The sequence below is a fragment of the Aedes albopictus genome, chromosome 3 (assembly GCF_035046485.1).
Source record: "Aedes albopictus strain Foshan chromosome 3, AalbF5, whole genome shotgun sequence".
Classification (NCBI taxonomy): Eukaryota; Metazoa; Arthropoda; class Insecta; order Diptera; family Culicidae; genus Aedes; species Aedes albopictus.
Genome location: NC_085138.1, coordinates 320,535,709 through 320,558,624, shown reverse-complemented (window position 1 = coordinate 320,558,624; position 22,916 = coordinate 320,535,709). Strand labels below are relative to the sequence as shown.

Genomic DNA, 22,916 nt, shown 5'->3' with positions numbered 1-22,916 from the left:
GTTTACATTTGCGAGTTACGTCGGATTGAAAAGTTATGCTTGAATTCAGTAACAAATTTTGTTGTTGTTTTGTGTAGCATTGATTATACGTCGTTTTCAAAATTTGTTACTGAATTGCTCTCTCATCCTCTTGTTTTTATGTGCGTGTTTCCACACGGAGAAAACAAAGTACCCAAATATGAGTTTATTTCACCCAACCTCGGGGTTGCGTGCGGGAACCCATATTTGAGTTCGTGGAAGCGATGTTGAAGTGGGTTTTTTATATTTGATCCCGTGCGGCAAAGTACCTACCGGCTAAGTTTTTTTCACCCAGCTGCTAGTTCAAAATACTTAAATTTGAGTTCAATGCTGTTTACTCAATTTTGGCTTCCCGCACCGAACTGTCAAAGTTGGGTTGGTTTGCTCTTCGCTCTCTGACAACAACAAAGAGAGTGGATGAGAGAGGAGACAAGAAAGAATCCAAAAGTGAGTTTAAAAAAACTCAAATTTATGTACTTGAGTTTCTCCGTGGCAGGTAAGAAGCCGGCTTTACTTCGCATGTGACAGTATCAAGCTCATTAGGGGCTGTCCATAAACCACGTGGTCATTTTTTTGGGACTTTCCAATCACCAACCAACCCCCCCCGCGTGGTCATTGATCCATACAAAAATTTTTATTAGTCCATACAAAATGGTCATTGGCCGAACCCCCCCATGACCACGTGGTTTATGGACAGCCCCTTAGCGGAGCCAGCTTTTTTTCGTACTCACTCTCCTAAACATACACGAGAAAGAGCAGGATCGAAGAGGAGGCAAATTGCCTCCCCTTCCATCTTTATCTTTCTCATGTATACAGTGGTAGACAGACATTCGTTTAGCCGAGGCATATATTTTCTATTTTTTTCGCAACTGTAATAGTTTTATGTTCTTTTTATATTTTTTGGAGGATCTTCTAGGTAATTTGCATTAATCAATGGGATAAAACAATATATTATTTATTATATGGCCGTAAAATACAAGAAAAATAGAAAATTTGCCTAGACATTCGTTTAGCCGAATTGTGCTTTTTTAAAATTCCATAAGAAAAACTATCATATTTCGATTCACTTCCAAAACAATCATTTTGTATGGTGGCCTGCATTATAGTTTGACTTGTAAATCATGAGTTTGATCGTTTTCAGAAGTGTTGCCATATTAATTTTACATGCATCTCTTATAAGTCTATATATGTAAATGAAAATGGAATGGTGTTTATATGTCACGAATAGGCTCGGGAACGAGTCGACAGATCGACATGATTCTTTCGAGTCGAGTCAAGCACAAGACACTGACGACGACCTTACAGTTGAGGTCGAAATACGTATCTGTCAAAGGATGCAAATTCTTAGTGGAATTCAAAGGAACAGTACTTAACCCGATTTTCTTTTTACTTATGATTCTTTCGCTGTTGCATTCCGACCGAAAAGGCAAGAAAAACAGGAAAATAAGAAATTCCATTTTGAGGGGCATTTCTTCATGGAACCGGATGTCAAAAAACAGAGTAGGCAGGCAGTACGACGTTAGCCAGGACTGCTAGTAAGTTATAATATTGAAAATGTTTTCAAATTGAGATTTGTTTTAGTTATTCGGAAGTGTTTTTAAAGATTCCAATAAAAGTATTACGACGAGTGCAGGTTGAAAATCTACGAAAAACAAAGCTTTTAACAGAAAAAATTGCCTCACATTTTGAGTAATGGCACCCAAAGTATTCAAATTTCTAGCATGAACTACTTGTTCTTTTCAAATGAATCATGTTAAAAATGCATGTGGTTCAAATCTTAGACTCATTTATAATATACTTCTTCAGATTGAATGAAATTAGCCTGTTAAAACACCAAGTGACTACACTTTCTTTCAGCTTTATAGAACAGCTCAAGCTAAAATATATTTCCGTAATTAGAAGAATTCAAACAATCTTGCAAGGTACTTACAATTTGGTGTAGGCTTAGTATTCTTAGGATTAATTTGAATAATGTAGATCGCACTGTATTTACTGGACGCTGTAATTGTAGAAGCTTTTTTAGTTAAAATACGGCCAAGGGTAATCCCAGTCTAACTCACAAGCTTGATATAATGCCCTTTCCAACAATTATGCGGCCCGAATATTCTAGAACTTAGCTTCCATACACTGCCTATAGGAACAATTCAAGGTTATTAAATCACCGATATTTATCTTTACTATTTAACGTTTCACCTTTAGCATAACATAATCCACAACGGCGTATGAAATAGAATTCAGTAGGAATAACAAATTGTAACTATAACTAAGGCTTTAGAATAATAAATTTAGGTTTAATCTGGCTCAAATAAACACTCGTAGATCACCACGTTGGAGTAGATTTCGATTACAGTTTTGTTGTCATCTCATTATCATCGTAGCATCGTTCTGTCACCGATATCCCCTTATCACGTAAGTTAGTGTGAGTGACCTTATCAGAGCCGGACTCAGTCAGCTGTACAGTGAGGCCAGGCGACGCAGCAACATAGCCAATGTTTTGACCAGGTCATGATTTTTGTATGAACATTTTCTTTAAAATAAGCAGGGTTCAAAAATTCCGACTCCTCTTGCAGTTCTTTCGCTTGGCAATCTTCTAATTCATTTAGTAATGCTAGTATTATACAGTTATACTTCAGAGGCATTAGTATACGTCTTTATTTCTACACAGAACTATTTATTTTAGCTTTTATCAATCCCATTTTGATGTTTAACCAACCGAAAACCTATATACTTTATTTTCCCACGACATTTTATGCAATAATTTAAACATTTTCAACAATAGTTCTGTGCCACATTTTAAAAACAACAAATCTAGCTTGCATTAGAGTGTTAAGGTACAGAAAGCATTTTCCTTAAATAAATTAATTTATCATCGTTTCTCCTTATTGGGACATTTTTTAGTAATATTTCTTCGAATTTCACAAATTAATGAATTATTAAGGTCAATTATCTTGCTAACACGTCATTAACTAAATACATTGGGGTATATCCTTGAAATACACTCACGAAATTACAAAAATTCTATTGAAAACCAATTTTTCATTCACCTCGGCTAAACGAATGTCTAGGCAAAAATGACATCTGAAGGGTTTTACCCTCGTTTTTGTTTGAGTGTGTGAGTGTGATGTATCACCTTCTCATAGGGTACTGCATGAAATTCTCTCCTTCTCTTTCACTCTTACAGAAATTTTGTAAACAACAAGGCCAAGAAACGTCAAAATCCCATACAAAATCAAAACAATGCAGTGCCCTATAAAACAGTACTAGATATAGAGATAAGTGACATTTCAACACACGAACACTAGCGCAAATTTTTCCTCACACAAAAGTGCACGCCGATTGAAAGGCTATTCAGATTGCATATGCAAATATTACCCAATCGAATTGGGTAAAATGGGTAAATAATGATAAAACTAACGCCCGGGGCAAGAGTGCAAATATTTTCCTCGCAGTTTCACAACTACATCTACAAAAAAGGCACGCATACATTTGAACGTGATTACCTCTATACTATAACTGCCATAAAAAAGTTTTATCATAAAATCTTTGGTATGAGTTTCCTGACACTTTTTTTGAAAGTTTTTGGGCCTCGGCTAAACGAATGTCTATCACTGTATTTAGGAGAGTGAGTTAGAAAAAAGAAAATGCTGGCTCCGCCAATGATCAAGCTCATAAAAGTGTACACTGTTTACCGAATTGAAGAATCACAAAATGCACTTTAAGTTAAAATACACATAAAAAAATGAAAAAAAAATGCACTAGAGTGGCCTACTCTCCTATAATATGAAGATTTACTGGAACATATTCTCTACATCGGCCACTAACATGATTTGCCTTAGGCGGCTCCGAAACATGATTGATCATAAGTCGCCCTGCACAATTGGTCCAAACAGTAGAGCGTCGTTTAGCAAAACTCCAGATGACGTCTTGAACGACGTATCGAATAGGGTAAACATTTACATCGTCACACGTGCCAATTCCCGCTACATCAGACGGAAAATAGTTAATCATTACAGGTATTCCAACTTACCTTTGTCAATGCCTCTTTAGATGAAAGCAAAAAGATGTAGATTATCGATAACCAGTTCCTATAACACTGGAAATCGAAAAATTACACTAAATTTCTCTTTATAATTTCACTCCACTTACGAGTTGACATTTTTTCTCATTTTGTATATAACGAAGGAAAACACATCAAAGCTGCAGCTAGCCGAAATTTTCTTCATCACCGTTCAACTTTCACTTCGTCAGATTCACTTATCGAACTGACATTTTAAGTCACACAACACAAAAGCACTATGGCAATGCAAAGCTGAATTTTATTGTGGCAGAATGCAGCAACTTCGGTCGAGTCATGAGTTTTGACCATCCTACGTGCCGTAATCTGGGGGCAAGTTGATCACTTTTCCTCTAATCTTTTGAATAAAACCAGGTGCAATGCATATGATTTTTAAAACATGCACTGAGTGGGCCTATCAAGTTATTCCTACAAGAAACTGCAACATTTTGTAAAAAAAAAAAGGTTCAAATGGCCAAATCGGAAAACTTCCAATCCGGGGTGAAGTTGATCATTTATCAACCAATGACATGGCATTCTAAGGGTCTGTTCCAATTGAAGAATTAAAATAAATTTTCAGTTAAACTTGACAGTTCGATAATTATTTCCTTAGGAAAACTGTCAAGTGTAAGTGTCGAACTGTCAAATTTAAGTAAAAATCAGTTTAAATTCGCCAATTGGAACAGACCCTAAAATTGGAAAATTTGTCACCGCTCCGCAGCAATGAGCACTGGTCCCCCGACCCATCTGCTCGACCCGTAGGAAAGAAACTGGTTCGAGAAAGCGGAACCAAAACGCTGACTTAAGGCGAAACTGGAAGCATTTCCTCACTTTTTGGTTTTTGATTATTTATTAAATAACGAAGCAATGTTTTCAAAATCGGTTTCCGTGCACATGTAGAGTATGGATCAAGGTATCTTCTGATTTTTTTTTTGTAGTGGAAAATGTTTTTCGTTTTTGCAGAAACCATTTTTGAATAAAATTTCACAAAAAGATGGTTTCTGCAAAAATGGAAAACATTTTCCGCCTCAAAAAAATTCAGAAGATACCTTATCCATACTCTACATGTGCACGAAAACCAATTTTTAAATTATTGCTTCGCTATTTAATAAAAAATCAAAAACCAAAAAAAAGAGAAAATGCTTCCATTTTCGCCTTAAGCGAGCCATTCCGAGCATAATAAAAGTTCTAATTTCACAAACTAAATGGAGTGGTCAGGTGGAGAGTACTTACATTTATTGCTGCTACTTATCCTCCCATTCTCTTACACTAGGGTTGTTATGTTGGGAGTGGTGTCTGTGTTCAGGTGTATCCCACGGCGCTTTTTTTCGGCGTCTTTTTTTTCCTTCTAAACCATAGGGGGAAAAATCTGCTCAATAAACACCCTAACAGGAAGGTTAGGGTAGTGTGGGGTTAAGGCCGTCTTCTATAACAGTAGTAAAAGCCAGGACTACTCCAAGAGGATTGACATATCCTTTTCTAACTGGAAAATCCGCATTTATCCGTTCCTAACCGTCGCTAACCGCTGCTAACTGAGCAGCAGTTAGACGCGGTTAACAACGGTTAGCAACAGATAAATGCGGATTTTACCGGTCAGCAAAGTAAATGTCATTCCCCCTGGACTACTGTCATCTCGACCCACTAAAACACATTCCTATGATCGCCAAACCCTTCGTCTCTCCGGAACCACCAAGAAGTCATTGCTTCAGAGAGCGGCTAGTGCACATCGCACCCTCATGGTTAGCTGCGTAGCCTGCAGCAACGAACATCGATGGCTCTCTTTGGTGAGTCCATCACGGTAGCATGCTGGCGCTTAGCCAGTTTCCCGAGTGGTCCTCCCCACTCCCTTTGTCCTCGGAAGGCGGGCAGGGTCAACCCCGCCCGCGCCCAACTGCTTTGCAGAGATCAAGAACTGATGCCCACGTGCAACCCGATCTGACCTGCTGAAGGGAAGGGTATCACTACCCTTCAGGCCCTATCAGCTGCACCAGAAGGTTGCTAACAGCAGGGTCTCCACCTGCCCCGACCCTTGCCAGGGACCACTTTCCAACCGCGGGCTCGGATCCAACCCAGTAGACCGACGCCAGGGGCAGCAGGGACGGAAGTCCTGGGGCCTGACGCACCCCCCCCCCCCCTCCCCGCATGCGAGTGAGCCGCGTAGTCGCCGGCTAAGAATAGGACTACTAACCCCAATTCAAGGTGTCAAGCGACCCGTGCTGAGGAATGAGTGATGGAAAAGGGGTCAAAAAGATGCTCGATGTTTAACGGAGACTGTGGGTAAATGAGCAAAAATTCAAAAATTCAAAATTTAGGTGGAAGTTGTGGTGAGATCAACCCCTTCGCAAGAAGCGGGTTGATGAGATCTCCGACAAGGAGAAGTGAGGAGATAGGCGCTGGGAGTTGGGTACACAGCTCAAGCGTGGGTGCTCCAGTCCACTTCCCGGCAAGCCAGCCAGTAGATGTTATGGACGGAGCGTGGTTGTTCCCGAGCAGAGGGGAATGTCAAATTAATAACTACGAAATCACAAAACCTGTTTTTATATCTTGTTTTGTTATTATTGAATTATCAAGGCATTACGTTTCCATAACATGTTCTGTTGGACAATCTTATTTTGTTATGACCAAGCAATTGGTATGCAGCCCTTAAATAACATTTCAATATTACATTCTGTTGTGGAACAAGTTTGGTTATTATTGTATTATTGAGAGTGCACAAATACTTTATGGTATTGCTATCTAAACTAAAACAAATTTTGAAACAAAACCTACGTCATTCTTCAACGTTATTTACAGCATTTGAGGGAAAGCAACTGCATATTCACTCATCAATTTGTCTTCCTCTTCCATTTATCATTACATCCAAACTGAGACAAAGTGCATACCCCATATCACTAACTAGTATTCCCTGGGAAAAAGTTTGCATAATGCACCAGAAAAACTGTTTAACGATTTTTTGAAAAGTGCGCAAAGTTAGGCCCTAGGTGCGCAAAGTATGGTACGCTTACGGTATCACATTTGATAAGAGGTGTGGTATATTACGTGACATGGAGGTGCTGTAATGTGTACAAAACAAAGTCCCTGCTGGGCGGCGCGAGGTTTTGCTAAATTTCTGAAATTGACTGAGTTGTAGCTGAAAAGTACCCAAAATACCAGCCACTGCCCAAGTGGCGCAGTACCCTGCATACATTTAAACGAGAACATAGCAGACGATATTGAAGGTTTTTAAGGTTTTCAAAGGGACGTTCCAGATTCCGCCTTTGACATGTGAATTTCAATGATAAAAATGTCAAACTTATGGAGTAAACTTGTTTGAACGAAGCTAATACAGACAGCTGAATCCAAACTTGTAAATGGTTTTGAATGGGATTTTTCAGAAATATTTTGTATTTCACATGTTTTCCCTGTCGTTCCAGAGGATGAAGTCGTATCTACCTATTTGAAAGATAGGTACATGAATAGTTGAAAATACACCTATTAGGGAAGAGAGAAACTGAAGTTCGCATTCTCACATGTTGGTCTAAATATATAGAATTCTCAGCCATCACGAAGTCATATATGATGTAGAATAGGATGCTAAAGTGGAGGCCATACCCGACTAGATGAACATAACAAGAATATATCATAATTATATCTTAATGTGATATAACTAACAAATTATGTTATAATTTTGTTATGACATGGACTGTTTCAAACTTTTTCAAACTAAATTATAACAAAATATATTATAATCTTTTGTAACTCTGTTATAACTTTGTTATTTTTGCAACTGAACAAAATAATCAGTTGCAAAAATAACATAATTATATCAGAATATGAAATAATTTTAATTTTTAGCTATATTACAAAAAATGAGAAATTTGATTATGTATATTTTTTTTTTTTTTTCATTGCTTGTAGAGCAAAAGGTCGATGGATAGCAGGTAAAAGATCAGAAAATGCTTATAAGGAAACAGCTTTATTCTATGTAATTGAAAAATTAAAAAAAAAAACATTCAATTGCTGTTGAGGGGCTGCAGTTTTGCTTGTTTTTCATTGCGTAGAATGCCGGAAGCGTATCCGGCTACCCTCAAAACTGAAAAGTACTCATATTTTTTCAACTTTGAACCGATTTAAGTGAACTTCGACTCGTTTGAATAAGAAATCTTTTTTTTTATTGATTGGTTAAGCGAATAGAACGATTGGGTTACGCGGTATTCCCAAAAGTCCAAATTTTCTGGAACATATCCTTATGCTATTGAGGGGCCCAGATGCAAAGAGATGTAAGTGACCGTTTTGTCGAGTTTGAGCTGAACATATCAAAAAATCTTCAGATTTCAAGCTCACAGGAACTTTATAAAGATTATTTTTATGATGATTAGAAAAAATACAGTAAATCAGAGAAAATTGGGTTGATATTGAAACTTCATACATTTTGAATGGGATGAAAAACTGGCGAAAAACTTCAAAGCTCATTTACTCGAAAGTGGGTTTTAACTTACACCCCTTTGCTTCTAAGCTCCTCTATTCTAATATCGGCGTTGTTGGAGTTAGCGTATTGAAAAGATCTCTCGTGAAACATGCTTCGTAATTACACTGTTGAAAACGCTTTGACATTCACGTGCAGCACAACAGAACATGTGCTCGATGAACAAATTGAGATTTGAATTATGGAAATGCTACGGTCAACCTTGGCTTGGTCAGCCAAAGCAAAATCAAGAAATTGACATTTATGCTTCGTAATGATTACTTTGAAGTCAATACTTTGGCCCTAGGCTGGGCATATATGCTATTGGTGATTTGATGGTGCATGAAGAAGAAGAAGAACGATGGTGTTTTGAAAAATCCTATCCCTACCACACAGGAGAAGATTTTAAAATGCCTCTATAAAATCTAAAACAAAATCTAATTAAAAACGGTTTGATGTACGGTGTAAGACCTTGGACGGACTACATATTAAACGTATAAATTTAAATTTATCATTTTTTTTTCTTGGTAAGGTACTTAATTTGTACCAATCACCAATTGGGTTTTTAAATTAAGAATAATATATTGATTTTTTGGTTTTATTCGAAAGAGCACCTTTTTTTAAGCCAGTATGATTTTTTCAGATTTTTTAAACTTTATTTTGATACCTGAATTCAATTACAAAAAGATTTTTTGAAATCACCTTTTGACAGCTGGGCAACTGCTTGACAGCTCCGTCCAGTACGAAATGCGACGAGGGGTGATTCGACAAATCGCTCCCATACAAACTTTAAATCGATTTTTAAATAGGTTCCCGAGCACCAAAGTTCATGAAAATTTGGATTTCGGCTCAGTTTGGCATGTAGATTGTGAATATGGAATTATCTCAACACCACGAGAGAAGCCAATTGCAGCTGGTCTATGGAAAATTCCACGTGTATGGCAATTCGGGTTTTTTTCTTAACTCACGATGACCAGATCGGTTCAGTCGGATTTGATCTTGATGGAAAAAATAAATCTGGATCAAATGAGATCAATATTGTCAAAATCGGAGAAAATTTATCGCAGATATAATAATTACATAGTTTACCTTCTTTATTTTATTGTCTGCTGTTTCATATTATGAAGTAAAAAATAAAGGCATTGCGACTTCTAGAAATTTCATCAGACTCTTCCGTATTTTTTATTTTATTCATTGCTATAATTTGAGTTTTGGGTAAATATAGCATCATAGCTATTGATATGTTTATCTTTGTATTAATTTCCTTCTTTCAATATCCCAGTCCCGTTACGGTGCCAAAATCCTTTCACTTTTCTACGATTCCCAATTCTTATAGGTTAAGTAAAATTTTAGCTTCAAAAAGCGATACATCTGCAAATGAGTTTTTTTTATCTCAAAATTGAGTAAACTTAGTTGAATTTATATGTCATTTTAACAGTACTGCTATTCTAACCTCTAATTATATCGCCAAAAAGTACCGTACAGACCATGTATTACGAAGTAATGAATATTAGTGAGAGTGGAGATAGCAAATATGGTACCTACTTAATAATTCTAATCAATAAAAATGTCAACTATACAGACAATTCTGCTCAATTGTTGATTGCATTTGTCTATTATAACTTTTTTTCTTTCGATCTATTATTATTCGATCATATATTGTTTGACATTATGTCATAAATATCTTTTTTCATTAATAAAAATAATCTAAAACAGAATAAAACTAAACAGCATCTGCAGAAGTAATCATATCGGCATATGATATAATTACCTTTTACCTTCGCTCACGTAGGTAAGTGTATAATCGCCGTTATCACAACGCGAACAAAACAAAAAATAAAAAGAATCATCCCCGTCTGGAAAGAATCTTTGTCGCCGCCAAAATGCACCCCATGACGAAGCTCAATCATAAATAGTCGTCTAGCAACTTTTTCGTCGTTCTCTTTGTTCCGAAACCGCCGACGACGGGCCATGCGAACGCCACCACTGTTATTAGTGTTACAGTGCACATGTCTGCGCACCGCGATAGCGCTGTTGGTAAGAGAGAGAGGTTCATTGTTTGATCTTGCATTCAAATCTCTGTCTATTTTTTTGTCCTGCGACTGGCAAACATGAAATGGGGGAATGGGGAAACTGGCAATACGTAGAACCAGTAAAGCTTCTATCGTCCCTCACTGCAAGTGCTGTGATAGCCTCATTGGTAAAGGCGACTGAAAATTTATGATAGCAGGATTGGAGGTTCAAATCCCGTCCATGTTTGTAAGTTTTATAATGAATTCGATTTTTTTGTGATCTATTATTTTCTAAAAATAGAATAACACACTTAAAATAATTACCCAAAAATGAGTAAACAAAGTTAGTTTTTACCCTAATTTTGCTTTCGGAATGTTATCAATAACTCTTTAATATCAAAATTTGTTATTGAAATATTTCCCAAATCCACTGTTATTAAGTTGTTATTGCCACTAACAAAACATGTTATTAAATTGATTTTTCAGGAACAAATTTTTGTTATGTGACTTGTTATTTTGCCGCTTATGACAGACAAGTTTATAACTCAATATGTTATGTTAATAACATGAAAATTACTAATTCCATTATGCAGTTATTTTGCCAAAATAACGCATTTTGTTATGCTGTTGTTATTCTCTTCTGCTCGGGTTGAGGGCCGTCAACCAAGAATCCAATGGACGGTCCGCAATAGAGGTGGCTGAGCAGCAGCTTGGCAAAATCATCGACTTTGCGTCCACTAAGTCGAACATAAGCAAGGACCTGAAAACGGCCTTGCTTCGACTTAGGGTGTCGATCGACGATGCCAAGCAGGAGCACGCGGCACTCGCGTTGCTGACTACTAAAGCAGCGGAGCCTGCAATTGAGAAAGTGCCGAAGTTTACCCAAACGGAGGCCTTCTCCTTCATAGGAAGTCCAAACAAGGTGCACGCAGAACTCGATGTACACAGCGCAACGAGTAACTTTCACGCAGCGACCGAAAAGACAAAAGAATTTTCACGCAGATTTGTGTAACACCGGATCAACACAAAAAATGTGCTGATCCGGTGTTACACAAATCTGCGTGAAAATTCTTTTGTCTTTTTGCTCGCTGCGTGAAAGTTACTCGTGCGCTGTGTTGTTTCATTTAAGGGTGTGGAAGCGACTGCTCGCGACAAGCGGAGCAAGCAATCGCAGAAGCGGGCGAGGCAGCCGTCAGGCGAGGAGCTGTCTGGCAGTGCCCGCAAGGCCAGGCGAATTATTACCCCGAAAGTCGGTAATAAGGCCGGAAGGTCGGACCCCAGCCATTGTTCCCGGAAAGCTGGGAAGGGTGGGCCTGAAAAGGCTGGTCCGTCCCCGAACGATGGGAACAAGGGGTTGCGACCGCTGGTGGGCTTTCAACAGCCACAGAGCAGGGCGATCCAAGGGGAAGACCCCCCTTGGACAAAGGTAGAGCCAGGGTTGGTAAACTCTGAGGAGAATTCAAAGAGTAGTGCATTTTTTCCACACAGCACCCACAGCTTGCTTGATCTGATTCGCTGTACCAATCATCGCTCTCACTTCATAATGCTCTTTTGTGAAATCTCACCCGCGAGAAAGTGTAGCACATTCTCTTTCACTTTTCCAGTAAAGAGCAAACAAGCAACAGTACGCATGAACAAAAAAAAAACAGCTTTCGGAAGTACTATATTACTGTGGTATACACTCTACTTTAAAATCGGTAGCCCTGGTTAGAACCCTTGTCAAACCCATAGTGACGGATAAAAGGGCCCTAAGCATCGATTCCATTCCGATCTGATCGAGGCTCATCCGAGTCACTCGAAATCACGGACTCACGGCATGGCATGGACCAGAACTTGGTTATGATTGTAATAAATTCGATGTCTTGGGGTCGACAAGGTCTTAGAACGGTACCAGCTCAGTGTATAGTGAAAGCTGTGTATCCCTTCCTAGTTTTCGGGCAGCTCCAGTTCATCACAGATTTGCATGAATGTATGCAAATAATTGAGATTGGAGTAATTTGGGGAACCCAAACCCGAGCTTAGGGAGCACGACTTTAATGAATTATTCCATTCAAACAGATCAAACAGGGCCTTGGCGAGTTCGTTCCAGGGCACGGTGGCACGGTATACACGAGTGTACGAGTGACGGAATTCTTCTAAACACGGTTGCTGCTCAACTGGGCCTAGCGCCTGGCCCCAACGCCAGCGCGGCCTGATGAAAACTTCTTCTTTGATAAAGCCCAGTAGAATCTCCGTACAGCACTGCTGGATATGATGTCCACAAGATCCCATAAAAATTAACATGCTAGAAATTCGTTCAAAGTGGGATTGAATTGTCAGTTACATTGACAGTTTGCTGTAGCAAATCAGATTTTCATCGCAAGTCTCGTATGCGAGCTTGTGTGGATGCCATGGCAACATGAATTCGTTCACACTTCCCACACAACCGAGTAAGAAGTTGTAGTGGGGATAAATAAACTACTCTTTTCGTGGGAAAATCTCGGTGCACTATGCTCTTTTTTACGGTTTCACTTTTTGGTAAAGAGATATTTTTCTCTTTGAAATCAAAGAGCGTCAAGGCATACTTATCTATGCCGCACTGAAATTTGCACTTTTCAAGGGTAAGAGCGAGAATTGACCAACCCTGCGGTAGAGCGGAAGAGGAAGAAGAAGGCGAATCCGCAGGTAGTAGTGCAGGACGCCAAGCCAAGGCGTAGGAGGGCGGTGTCAGGCGCGAGAAAGGCGACGCTATCGTCATCAAGACGGAACAGTCCAAGTACTCGGACGCCTTGAAGACGATGCGAAGCGACGCCAAGCTTGAGGGTCTTGGAGCCGACGTACGCAGTATTAGACGTACTCGTACGAGTGAGATGATCCTGGAGCTGAAGCGCCAGAAGGAGCACAAGGGCGCCGCCTATAAGAGGCTGGCAGAAGAGGTCCTTGGTGAGGGTGTGCAGGTGAGGGCTCTGACACATGAGGCGACTCTGAAGGTCAAGGACAATGACGAGATCACCGAAGTGGAAAAGCTCGTCACGGAATGTGCAGGTGGCCGCCGCAGCCGTTAAGCTACGGAGAGGGCCAGCAGGGACACAGATAGCTTTGGTTCAGCTACCTGTGGCGGATGTTAAGAAGTCCGTTAAAGTAGGGAGTATAAAGGTGGGCTGGTGTGTATGTCACCTGACATTCCACGAGCCACCAGAGGTTTGCTTCAGGTGTCTGGAACCAGGACACAAGTCGTGGGACTGTAAAGGCCCCGACAGGCGCAAACTGTGCAGGCGATGCGGCGCTGAAGGTCATAAGGGCCAAAGCTGCACGAGTCCGCCCATCTGCATGATCTGTACCGGGAAATCCTCGAACAACAGACATCCGATGGGTGGTCCAAGGTGCCCGGCCTTCAAGAAAGCCGCAGTAAACAACAAATCACAGTGCAGGTAACGCAGCTGAACCTGAACCACTGTGATGCGGCTCAGCAACTGCTTTGTCAGGCGGTTTCTGAGTGGGAGACGGATATCGCCATCATTTCGGACCCATACCGAGTACCCGCCGGCAACGGCAACTGGGTCTCGGATGGGACCAGGAAAATGGCGGCGATATGGACGACGGGTAAATACCCCGTTCAGGAGTTGGTGTCTACTACCTATGAGGGCTTCGTGGTCGCCAAAGTAAACGGGGTCTTCTTCTGTAGCTGTTATGCGCCTCCACGGTGGCCGATCGAGCGATTCACGCAAATGCTGGACCGCTTAACGACCGTGCTAACAGGGCGAAGGCCGGTGGTAATAGCGGGTGACTTTAATGCCTGGGCTGTGGAATGGGGAAGCCGTTTCACGAACCAGCGGGGTCAGATCCTGCTAGAAACACTGACCATCTTAGATGTCGACTTGGCTAACGTCGGTACCAAGAGTACCTATAGTCGAAACGGAGCGGAGTCAATTATTGACGTGACCTTCTGTAGTCCTGGCCTAACAAGTAGTTCGAACTGGAGAGTAGATGATGGCTACACTCACAGCGACCACCTGGCGGTTCGCTACAGTATCGACTACAACAACAGCAGACAGCGGATAGAAGAAGAGGCGGCTAGGCCAAGGCCGAGCCCTCGCAGGTGGAATACATCATACTTCGACGAAGAGGTATTTAGGGAGGCGCTCCGCCGTGAGCGAAACTTAATCGGTTTAGACGGTCCGGACGGAGTTCCAAACCTGGCCTTAAAAGTAGCTATTGCAGAGGCTCCCGAGATGTTCAGGTCTGCTATGCAGAAATGCCTGGACGAGGGAGTTTTCCCAGAAGCTTGGAAGAGGCAGAGCCTGGTACTATTGCCAAAGGCGGGGAAACCACCCGAATACCCGTCGGCATATAGACCAATATGCTTGATTGACACGGCGGGGAAGGTGCTCGAAAAGATCAATAGAATGTTGAGGTTCACTGAGGGCGTAAATGGTCTTTCGAGCAACCAGTATGGCTTCCGGAAGGGGAGGTCCACCGTAGACGCTATCTTGTCGGTTACAAAAACCACCGAGAAAGCACTCGAGCCTAAGGGTTTGCTTCTGCGCGGTAGTGACTCTGGATGTAAGGAATGCATTTAATAGCGCCAGCTGGTCTGCTATTGCCGATGCGCTCTTGCGTCTGGGGATACCGGAGTACTTGTACAAGATTCTCGGAAGCTACTTTCAGAATCGCGTACTAGTCTACGACACAGAGGCGGGTCGGAAGTGCTTTCACATAACCTCAGGAGTTCCGCAAGGTTCCATCCTGGGTCCGGTGTTATGGAATGTCATGTACGACGAGGTGTTGTCGACGACATTACGCTCGAAGTCTACGGTGAAACGATCAAGGAGGTAAAGTTGACTACCAACCACTCGATCAAGATTGTGGGGGCGTGGATGCGGTCCAGGAAACTGGAGCTGGCTCACCACAAGACAGAGGTGACGTTTGTTAACAACCTGAAGTCGGAGCAGCAGACGGAGATCAGTGTAGGAGAGTGCACTATCATGTCAAAGCGCTCCGTCAAACACTTGGGCGTGATGATCGATGACCTTCGGTAGCCACATCGATTATGCCTGTAAAAGAGCCTCCACAGCTATTGCGGCACTGTCCCGGATGATGTCCAATAGCATTGCGGTAAGCGCCAGTAAGCGCAAGCTTCTGGATAGTGTTGCTACGTCCATACTTAGGTATGGCGGCCCGGCGTGGGGCACCGCGCTAAGTACTGAATGCTACCGACGGAAGCTGGAAAGTACTTACAGGCTTATGTGTCTGAGGGTTGTGAGCGCGTACCGTACCGTGTCATACAACGCTCTCTTCGTCATTACTGGTATGGTGCCTATCAGCATTCTTATCAGTGAGGACATGGAGTGCTTCGAAATGCGCGGCACAAGAGGCATACACATGACTGTCAGGATGGCCTCTATGGTCAAATGGTAGCGCGCGTGGGACAGTTCCACCAAAGGAAGGTGGACCCATAGGTTGATACCGAGGGTAGATAGTTGAATTAATAGGCGCCATGGGGAAGTTACATTCCACCTGACACAGGTCCTTACAGGTCATGGTTGCTTCCGACAGTATCTACACCGTTTCGAGCATGCGGATTCTCCCGAATGCCCAGTGTGCAATGGTTTAGAGGAAACGGCGGAACACGTTTTGTTCGTGTGCCCGCGTTTTCGCAAAATGCGTAACCGCATGCTTGCCACATGCGGGGAGGACACAACTCCGGACAACTTGGTCCAGACGCTGTTTAGGGATGAGTTTGGCCGGAACGCCGTTTCAACGGCTATTACCCACATCGTCTGGGAGCTACAGAGGAGGTGGCGCGTGGACTTGGAGAATGGCTAGTCCAGATGCAGTACAAGAGGTGGTCCAGGGGTTCGGAGTCGGCGCTCGCAACCCTCAGGCACATAAGCCTGTAAGTACTTTCCAGCTTCCGTCGGTAGCATTTAGTACTTAGCGCACACCGGGCCGCCATACCTAAGTATGGACGTAGCAACACGGTTACTGGCGTACACCGCAGAACTATTGGACATCATCCGGGACAGTGCCGCAATAGCTGTGGAGGCTCTTTTACAGGCATAATCGACGTGGCTACCGAAGGTAGCCTAAGTGTTTGACGGAGCGCTTTGACACGATAGTGCACTCACCTACACTGATCTCTGCCTGCTGCTCCGATTTCCGGTTTTTAACAACCATTACCTCAGTCTTGTGGTGAGTCAGCTCCTGCTCCAGTTTCCTGGACCGCATCCACGCCTCCACAACCTTGATCGAGTGGTCGGTAGTCAACTTCACCTCCTCGATCGTTTCACCGTAGGCTTCGAGCGTAATGTCGTTGGCAAATCTGACAATCTCCACTCCCACTGGGTACTCTAACCTCAACACCTCGTCGTACATGACATTCCACAACACCGGACCCAGGATGGAACTATGCGGAACTCCTGGGGTTATGTGAAAGCACTTCCGATCCATTTCTTTGGCGTAAACTAGTACTTGATTCTGAAAGTAACTTACGAGATCCTTGTGCAGGTACCCCGGTATCCCCAGCCGCAAGAGCGCATTGGCAATAGCAGACCAGCTGGCGCTATTAAACGCATTCCTTACATCCAGAGTCACTACCGCACAGAAACGAATCCTCTTTCTCTTAGGCTCGAGTGCTTTCTCGGCGGTTTTTGTAGCCGACAAGATAGCGTCTACGGTGTGTAGTGAATACGAGGCGAATAGTAATGAGTAAAATCGAATCACCTTAACGTAGTTTACGTTGTGTGTGTATTGATGACATGTACTGAAATGAACTTAAGGGAAAAAAAGAAGCGAACGGATCGATATAAATTTTCCTTGAATTATATGACGAGTGTTACGACGTAGAATTAGAATTTTGATTTTGTTAATAATAATAGATAGTAGATTTCGAATACGACACGGTGGACCTCCCCTTCCGGAAGCCATACTGGTTACTCGAAAGGCCATTTTCGCCCTCGGTGAACCTTAACATCCCAAGTAACACACTTGTACAAAAGAGTCACGGCGGCGCAGGTTTTTGTTACGCAGAAGTCATTATGACTTAATTCTAACAAATAAATACTAACTTGCTAGAAGTAAGTCACAGTGACTTCTGCGCAACAAATACCTGCGCCGCCGTGACTCTTCCGTAACAAGAGTGTTACTTGGGATTCTATTGAGGATGATCTTTTCGAGCACCTTCCCCGCCGTGTCTATCAAGCATATTGATCTATCCTTTTGGTAAAACACTATTTTTCAGACAGCTTATATTTCAACTGTCTTATCTCAGAAACCAGTGAACCGAATTGAATGAAATTTTGAACGTTTATCAACAATACATTAATGCTTCACAAGTTATAAAAACAAATGTACTTTTTGAACGTTTAAAAAAGTTATCATGGATGAACACTTTTTGGATCTTTCTCGAAAAAATGTATTTTTTTACATAAATGTCATTAAATTTTAGTTTCAATATCCAAAGATTTTCTACTTTTGTTCTCAAGATATCTCTAGTTGTATTAAAGCCTATTTGGGTTGAAGGAAGAACACATTTAGTAATTTTTGTGTGATATTGTAAATTTCACTTATTTTCCTCTATATGGGTGAAAATGTCAAACCGGTATAACTTTATTCGTCGTGAGAAAATATAACATTTTATAATGTTGAATCAAGTATAAATATATTGTTGATAAACGGTAAAAATTTCATTCAATTCGGTTTACTGGTTCCGGAGATATGACAGTTCAAAAATTGGTAGTCTAAAAAATAATGTTTTACGAGAATAGTTCTAGCTTCACGAAAGATTAACCAATCGAGCCCAAATTTGTACAAATGATGCACATACCGCATGTTGAACTTTTTTGTGAGAGAAAAAGAGAGGCCTATCCTAAACATTTTGGCCATTTGTAAGGGTGAGCAGATCTTGCCTGTTTCACAGTTGGAAGATGCCTCTGATGAGATTATTGATAAAATGATCTTATCATATCATGCTAGCTGCTCAATCCGACGAGGTCATCCAACAGGGATGTCCTTTGTTGGAATGGGAAGCTGACAGAATTGAGGAGAAGATCTAAACGGTTGTTCAATAGAGCAAAACTTACATCTGACTGGGTTCAGTATAAACAAGCCCTAACAGAATATAACAGAGAATTGAGGCTAGCCAAACGGAAGGACTGGAGACGGTATGTGAAGCCATCAATAACGCTCCTACAGCTACAAGGCTTTATAAAGTCGAAAGACAATTGAAATGGTCTTGGAAGTCTAAAAGATGGCGGATTTACTGTTGATTCTTCTGAAACTTTGAAAATTATGATGAGAACTCACTTCCCAAGGTCGATTCCTTGTTCGGATGGAGAACAGGGCTCAGATAAGGCAAGACATGCATGATGGACCAATTCCTATCAAATCTTCACACCGTCGAGGGTCAAAAAAGCTAATAAATCAAGGTTTTGAGGTGATAGGATACGCAGATGATGGCCGTGTAAAATACGATACTACGATTTCAAATCGGCTTCAACATTCGCTGAATGTTACTCTCAAATGGTGTAGGAAAGAGGAATTAAGCGTAAACCCTTGTAAAACTGTTATCGTGCCTTTTACCAGAAGGAAGAAATTACATCTTACCTCCCAAACTACCAAGGGTCCAAAAAAAGTCGGAAGTCCAAATTTGACAAGGCATTTCTCGGCCGTTTTTCAACCGATTTCAAAACTTTTTTTGCGATGGAACCGGACAGGCTTCAAGATCATCGTCCATTTAAAAAAATATAAAATAGATGCGTCTACCCAAAGTTATTAAGCAAAAGGCACTTCCTAGTTTTTTTGAGAGCGCATTTTTTGCGCACATTGATCAATAAAACAAAATTGACATATGGTTTTTTCGACTCTAAATCATGCATACAGCTGGAGTGAACATGTTTATGCAAAATTAGTGATTTTTCAGTACACTGATATTTTACCTTACTCAAAAAACTGCTAAAATACCCTATTTTTCATATAAAATAAGCAATAAATCAAAATTCAAAGCGATGACATATAGTTTTTTTTAACTTAAATTGTTCGTAGGATTGTACTCGACATTTTTGATGAACAATGAAAATGTTCTAATTACACTCTTATTTTGTTTTACCCGGAAAACTTCGAAAATTCCATACTTTATACACAAAGTAGTCAACAAAACAAAATTTAAAACGATAACTTGTAGTTTTTTAGCCTTGAAATGTTCGTAGCAGTTTGGGGAACATACTTGAAGAATAATAGTGATGTTTCCATTACACTCAAATTTTGATTCACTCAAAAATCAACGAAAGTACCACATTTTTTACGCAAAGTGGTTAACAAAAATAATGGCTTACAATACAAAATAGTTTTTTGCTTTTAAATTATTCGCAAAAGCGTACTGGACGTTCTTGATGAGTAACAGTGACGTTTTCATGACACACTTAATTTATTTTACTCGAAAAGCTACAAAAATATCATAATTTTCATACAAAACAGTCAATAAAACAAATTTTAAAGCCATAACATGTAGTTGTATGGCCTTAAATTTTCCGTTACAATGTATTGGACCTGTTTTTGATAAAATGTTGATGTTCACATTACACTAATATTTTTTTTTATAAAAAAAAATGTACGAAAATACCACAAAAAAGCGAATAAGCCAAAGTTTAAAGCAATGATAGGTAGTTATTCAACTTTGAATTTATCGTAGTAGTTTAGTGGATTCATTTGAACAACTCTAGTGATGTTTTTATTACACACATATTTACTCATAATACTAGGAAAATACCACATTTTTCACGCAAAGTATTCAACAAATAAAAATATAAGACAATGCATTCTGGTTTTGTTTTGCCTTGAAATTTTTGTGAAATGATGAACAATAGTGTGGCTTAAAATACCACATGTCAAAAACTTCGAAGGGCCCCCTTCTTTTTTCGTTCTATATGACGCCACGATGCTCTGGTCAAATTTTTAGCCCAATCCGTTAACACTTGGGCGGTGCCAAACTCATTTGAAGTTTGTATGGAAATTTATATGGAAAAACATCGTTTTTTTTATTTTTTTTTCTCGTGAGGGGCATTATTTTTTCTTAAATCACATAACCGATTATAAAGAACTATAGCCTAACATTTGCCGCAAAACTTTGTCGAAGACCGCAAAGTCATCCGAAGCTTCTGAGAAAAGATATTATCTGTAGACCATCTGGTGGTGCTTAACATTTTACATGTAAATGAATAAAAATAGCAATAAAATCTCATCGAACGGACATGTTTTGTCTAGGCTATAGCTTTTTTAACATTATTTGGTTATGCTACACATAGTGAGCTCTCTTTATTTGATTTGTTAAACAAAATGAGAAATGTTGAACACTGTAGTCGAAATTACATGAAATTACAAGAATCATGCATTGCATACTTTTAGGCGTTTATCGGGTTATATTTCTGCCCCAATTTGAAAGTCCTTTTTCTATTCTCTTTGAGTGGTTATCATCTCTCTCACTTGTTTATATCTATACGGATCAGAATATAATGATAGCGTAGAATTTGTGCTGAAATAGAACTTGAGAAAATTATTAGATATTGAGGACCTACAATGAACATTTTTTTTTGGTGCTACACCATAGACTTCCATTTTTATCGTCAAATCATGTTTATTTTATTGGAACTCGACCGTTGATAACAAATTTATTTGAAGATTTAAATTGTGAAACACCTTGGGCGTTAACGGGTTAAACTTAAATTGAAAAGCCTAACATGTTTAGTACTCGTCGACTCGTCGTTACTTGTCATATATTTTTTAACAACGATATTTTTCTCTAACCATTACAATTTACAGATGGCTGACGACGTCAGGGATTAACAGTGCAGCAGACTAGCCCCCCCTCGGCAACGGGCGCCAACCGCCGCCGGTAGTACTTGTGCCTCAGCGCCATGCCATGGGTATGAACATGTTCAGCCGGAATGATGAGCGCTCAAACGCAACAGCCTCAGCTGGACCGTCGTCGTCGCGATCGCGGTTCGACTACTACTACAACACCACGTCATCACCGTCATCATCGGTGGAAAATCAAGCTTACTCCGACAACCAGACCAGCCTGTTTGGCGATCCGGTCCTACCGGCCTCTCGCCATGCGGATCTGCTCGAGGGAGGCGATCTGTACCAGAACCTCAAGAACAACATCGAGCTGTACCACTCGAAGTTGTACAACGAGCAGGAGAAACAACGGCAGGCCGAGCGCGACCGGATGTTCAATCAGTTCACCACTCAGCGGGGGTCGTCTTCGGCCACGACCAGCAGCAGTGGAGCGAAGGCCTCGCTCAGCAATATCAACGTGACCAACCATGGGGAGGATCCGGTGCGAAGGTTTCAACGAACACGGTCCGCCAACTTGGGACTGGATGCGATTGGAAACAGGTGAGCAATTGAACAAGTTCTTGCAGAATTTAAGAACACTCCCGATCAAAAGTTTGGAGTCACCCCCGCAAAAACATCTTATTTTTTCAAGCCCATGTCTAGCTCAATTTAAAAAAAACCTGGTTCTGATTCAAAAAAGTTAACCTAAAGTTGTAACATTTTCTAATGCAAACCTTAGGGAAGAGGGTGGAGCGGACCTGGTGTGATGGTTAGAACACTTGACTATCACGCCGAGGACCTGGGATGGAATCCCACTCCCGACAAACTCGCAAAATGTGAGTTCATCCTTCGGAAGGGAAGTAAAGCGTGGGTCCCGAGATGAACTAGCCAAGGGCTAAAAATCTCGTTAATACAGATAAAAAAAAACCTTAGGGGAGATCGGGTAACCAACCCCGGTGGGAACTTTGGTCGTAGGCTGACAGGGAAGGTGAGGGTGTTTTGCTTCGGCAAAGCTTAGCGTCTGTTCTCCAGGAGGAGCGGCTCACAACAGCATCTGATCCCCATGTTAGTAGTGGCTGATCAATGTCGGTGTGTCAGGGAAGGATTCAAAGCTCAACTGTGCACAATGGTCCTCCAGAAAATCGGGGGTCGGTGTCAGGCCCTAAGAGCCAGCCGTAAAAAGAAACATTGTAACGGAAAATCAGTAACAGGAATAATACGAACCGAGACCAATGGCAACGACCCCAGCGAACAAAAAGGACTTGCGATTGGAAACTCGGTACGTGGAACTGCCGATCTCTCAACTTCATTGGGAGCACCCACATACTCGCCGATCTACTGAAGGACCGCGGGGTCGGCATCGTAGCGCTGCAGCAGGTGTGTTGGACAGGATCCATGGTGCGAACATTTAGAGGTAATCAAACTATCTACCAGAGCTGCGGCAACACACGCGAGCTGGGAACAGCTTTCATCGTGATGGGTGATATGCAGAGGCGCGTGATCGGTTGATGGGTGATCGACGAAAGAATGTGCACGTTGAAGAGCAAGGGCCGGGGACGGACGTGAGGTGATCGAA

At 41.2% G+C, this 22,916-nt stretch overlaps 1 protein-coding gene across 1 annotated transcript in view; it reads left to right on the top strand.

The window, feature by feature from the left end:
• Positions 1-22,916, top strand: part of LOC115262720 (protein stum) — a 204,190-nt gene that overhangs the window by 33,307 nt on the left and 147,967 nt on the right. The window contains exon 2 of the mRNA XM_062842740.1: positions 21,323-21,901. Coding sequence (XP_062698724.1) covers positions 21,423-21,901 — 479 coding nt within the window. The 5' untranslated portion in view covers positions 21,323-21,422. The remainder of the gene's footprint in view (positions 1-21,322; positions 21,902-22,916) is intronic.